The sequence below is a fragment of the Schistocerca americana genome, chromosome 4, assembly GCF_021461395.2.
Source record: "Schistocerca americana isolate TAMUIC-IGC-003095 chromosome 4, iqSchAmer2.1, whole genome shotgun sequence".
NCBI lineage: Eukaryota > Metazoa > Arthropoda > Insecta > Orthoptera > Acrididae > Schistocerca > Schistocerca americana.
This window is the reverse complement of record NC_060122.1, coordinates 531,701,471-531,705,684: the sequence shown is the minus strand read 5'-3', so window position 1 is coordinate 531,705,684 and position 4,214 is coordinate 531,701,471. Positions and strand designations below refer to the sequence as shown.

Sequence of the window (4,214 nt, the reverse complement as noted above, 5' to 3'; positions counted from 1 at the left end):
ACTGATGGCAAGGCACAGAGAAGTACAAGCCGAACTGCATATGGCCTTTATCAATCTTGAGAAGGCATATGATAGAGTGTCGAGGCAAGAGATATTGGAGATGTCTGAGAAGTTAATGCCTGCCATAAAAATATACCAGTGTGGTAAAAGACATGTATGAAGGTGCAATGACACAGGTCAGGAGCAGTGCAGGTGCAACAAAGCATTTCCAGTGAGAGTAGGATTACATCAGAGATCTGCTCTCAGCCCATATCTCTTTGACCTTCTCATGGATTTACTAGTCAAAGATGTGAAAAAAGAATCACCTTGGAGCATGATGTTTGCCGATGATGTTGAAATCTGTGAACCCACCCAGGAGGCACTTCAAGACAAGCTTGAACAGTGGAGAAAAGCTCTAGAGGAAAGGGGAATGAGAATTAGCAGGGTGAAAACACAGTATATATGTACAAAGGATGCCAAGAACCTATATATTAACCTGCAAGAAGAACAACTGACGCTGCTCATGAAATTTAAATACCTAGGCTCTTACATGCAAAGTGATGGAGGACTGGAGGCCAAAATACAGCACAGGATAAATAGTGGGTGGATGAACTGGAGGTAACTCAGCAGAGTATTGTGTGATAAGAAGGTTAGCTGCAGAATGAAAGGAAAGCTTTACAAGTCTATGGTAAGGCCTGCAATACTGTACAGCACAGAAACTTGGCCAATTACAAAAGCCCAAGAGGAAAAGATGGAAGTGGCAGAAGTGAGAATGTTAAGGTGGATGAGTGGGGTGACACAAAAGTATAGACTAAGGAATGAGTACATCAGGGGAACAGTGAAAGTGGGGCCCATAGGGCAGAAGATCCAAGAAAGTAGGCAACGATGGTATGTACATGTGCAGAGAAGAGTGGAGTATTACGTGAGGAGAAGAATTGAAGACCCAGAAATCGGAGGACCAAGGAGAAGAGGAAGACCGAAACTGAGAGACAAGGTAGCAGGGGACCTACGGGAGAAAGGATGGCTCAGGGAAGAAGCACTGGATAGAAATTTATGGACGAGAAGGATCCAGCAAAGCAACACCGACCCCAATTGATGTGGGAAATGGCTGAGATGATGATGATGATGATGATGACGGTGATGATGATGATGATGATGATGAAGGCTGGGAATATACAAGTGGGTGATGACAGAATTCTAATACTGTTTCACCTCTGCTACTTGTATTCTGCAGTCAATATTTGTCACCTGTTTTGAATTCTGGCTGCACAGGCATTAAAGTCATCCATTATCACATTATAATTTTTGTGTGTTATTCCTTGCAATTCTACTGTTTGATCATACATATCTTCAGTTTTTTGTCTTAGCTGTTTGTTGTTGGGAAGTACGCTTGTATTATGCATAAATGCTGGAGAAGCATTTAGTTATACTACCAATAGTCTATCGTTATCATTGTAAGTATTAATCATACTGTTCTTCCATTTTAGATATGAACCATATTATTCTTACTTTTTCCCAACAGCACAATTGACACACTGCTTGATCTTCATTTTTCATTATCAGCAAAAATAACTTTATAATTATATGAGAGCAAACACATTTATTCCCATCTGCACTTAGAACATCTAATTCAGCAAGCTTCATGATTTAATTCTTCTAGTTTTCAATCTTTAAGTACAGGTATCATATTCATGTTGTAACTTTAAATTTTGCTTTACTTTTAGTTTGGGTTTCTCTGAATGATGACATCAGAAGACTTCCTGTGGTTCCTTCACCTGCTTGATCCTGAGCTCCAATTCCCACGATCAGTGGTCTGATTTATGTCCTTCTGTGTGTTCATTTTGGCTATAGACCTTGAGATATCCTTGAGGATCTTTAATGGGGTTGTTTTTCTTTGCTTTCCACACTCTCCTGCCATTGATATTCAGTTTGATTCATTAACATTCAGTGTCAATTTCCCAATCCCATGACAAGAGATTTCCGTAATTTCCACTTACATCAGCAGTCGTTTGGTAGCTGCTTACTTTCGCCACCTACGGCATTCAGCCCATTACCGCAGTGAGGAGCAAGTTAGAATTATCCACTCACTGGAATACAAACTAACGGGACACTAATCATAGGTGTTGTAATTCTTTGGTGAGGCTCTCCTTCCCTGAAAGCATTTGAGTTCTGTGGATCAGAGTATGTAGCATCAAATTTATTTGTGTCAGCTGGTGATGGTTCAAGCTGTGGATGTAGAGGTCAGTGTGAGTGGGTTTTCTATGTACCTGTACACCGTGACCCAGGGATCCACATGGTCTTCTCATAAATAACAAGTATCTTTCAGATTTCATCATGATTTTATATTATGAAAGATGGAGCTTAAATATTCCAGAAACTCTTCAAGTTTTTTTCATTTCACATGACTTCACCACGAAAGGGTTCCCCATGTGTTGATAGATGTGTTGATAGAAACACATTGTTTTAACTTGGTGGACTCTAGTGCCTTTGCTTGGCATTGTTCATGTATAGGTTCACCAGAACAGGGAATAATGGACTAGTCATCGTCACACCATTGGTTTGTTTGTAATGCAGTCAACAATGTGTCATCGTAATCCATAGTCATTGCTGATGCAAGTAGTAACCGATATTTCACTCCAGGTAACAAATGTAGTGCCTCACTCTCTGAAAACACTGATGATTTGATCTTTGGCAAAGACCTTGGTACTATGAAGTAAAGACAAGGAATAAAAGGAGAAGGCACTGCATATGCTGAGAACAGGCAATTGCTGTCTACCACTTTCTTGACATTAAAATAATGGTTTCCCATGAAAATTGCCCTATCTGCTACTTAGGTACAATGTAATTCCATGAAAGAATACTCCTAATCAGACAGTTGAGAACTTAAATGTTGGTAGTGCAAAATTTCTTACACTAAATGTTGAATGCATTGCAACAAAGCATCCAATTGTTTTAATTTAAGTCGAACTGTTAGCTGCAGTATTTAACAGTACAAACAGCAAAAGAACCTTCCGATCATTTCACTAGCAAAATATATGATTTTCTGACTTTAAGGACTGAAGTAATGCTTTATAGTAAGAGAGGGTGTAACACCCTCCTTTACATAACTGACTTTAGCAAAAACATATTTGACAGTATTCACGTGTGCATAATGGAAAGTAAAATTTGACAAGGCTGTCATTTGTGAGGGAAAATGTAACACTGATTAGTGAGAAAAGGCTTTACAACAAGTTATCTCAGAAGACAACTTATTCTGACAACTCTACCTTCAGTTAAATTTAGTTCAATTATTAAAAATTGTGCAATCATTCATGTATTGTTCCAATGAAAAGGGGTACCATGGGACTAGGGAAACAAAACAATTAACTTCACTGATACTTTTGGAATAAATGAAAATGTGGTCACCAGCACAATTAGTCACTGTCTGTTCACTAAGTAATTAACAATAATGAGTAATGCATAACTTGAATACATATGGCAAGAAAAAGCCACACAAATTTGCAGTAACAAAACACATCACGAAATAATAATGACAAAAAATTTCAGTTATTACTGCACTTGTTATTAAACACAATGAACTGAATCTGGAATAAATAAATCTCACATTGACTTACTGGAGGCTTTGCTAAACAATTGTGTAACCTCACAGAAGTGTTTACTCACTTTTGCTAACTTTGAACGTGACAATTAAACATGAAAGAATACTTCACTTGACTTTATAATTATTTAAATAATGGAACTACCACTGTATATCAACACAGTTGCAACACCAAAATACGAACCAGGCCAACATACAAAACAGCATCACAAATTTACAAAAAATTAGCAAGTATCAATAATTGTATCCTTTTAAATGAAACTATTAGTTTGAAATGCCAGGAATTAATTTACTTCCAAGTAACTGAATATACTATTGATCTACAAGAATAACTTTGCCACTAAACAATATTTATCACATCAGTAAAGTTACTGAGACATATTAAAAAATACTTTTACTTCTATTTTCAAAATTATTAATAAAAATAGAACTGAATTGACACTGTAATTAATTTGATACCTTTCTTTCTTTTCAAATAAATGACAGATTGTTTCAATAACAGGAAGAGATATGGGACTTACATGGTAATAACAACTTGGGATAATTGTTAGGTTAAAGGTTCTAACCTTCACAGTTGCTTTCTGGATAAGATACAGCTTAATAAACTTTTAATATGTTTTCATAACTATAAAAATGT

At 36.9% G+C, this 4,214-nt stretch overlaps 1 protein-coding gene across 1 annotated transcript; it reads left to right on the top strand.

Annotated features, from left to right (window-relative positions):
• Positions 1–268: 268 nt before the first annotated feature.
• Positions 269–1,075, top strand: LOC124613597. Its single transcript, XM_047142313.1, has 2 exons — positions 269–597; positions 691–1,075. The coding sequence occupies exons 1-2, from the start codon at positions 269–271 to the stop codon at positions 1,073–1,075; spliced, it is 714 nt and encodes a 237-aa protein (XP_046998269.1).
• The last annotated feature ends 3,139 nt before the right edge of the window (positions 1,076–4,214 follow it).

Coding starts and splice junctions, on each gene's coding strand:
- LOC124613597 (XM_047142313.1), top strand. CDS start 269: ATGGATTTACTAGTCAAAGATGTGAAAAAAGAATCACCTTGGAGCATG. Junction 598..690: donor AGTGGGTGGATGAACTGGAG/GTAACTCAGCAG, acceptor AATACTGTACAG/CACAGAAACTTGGCCAATTA.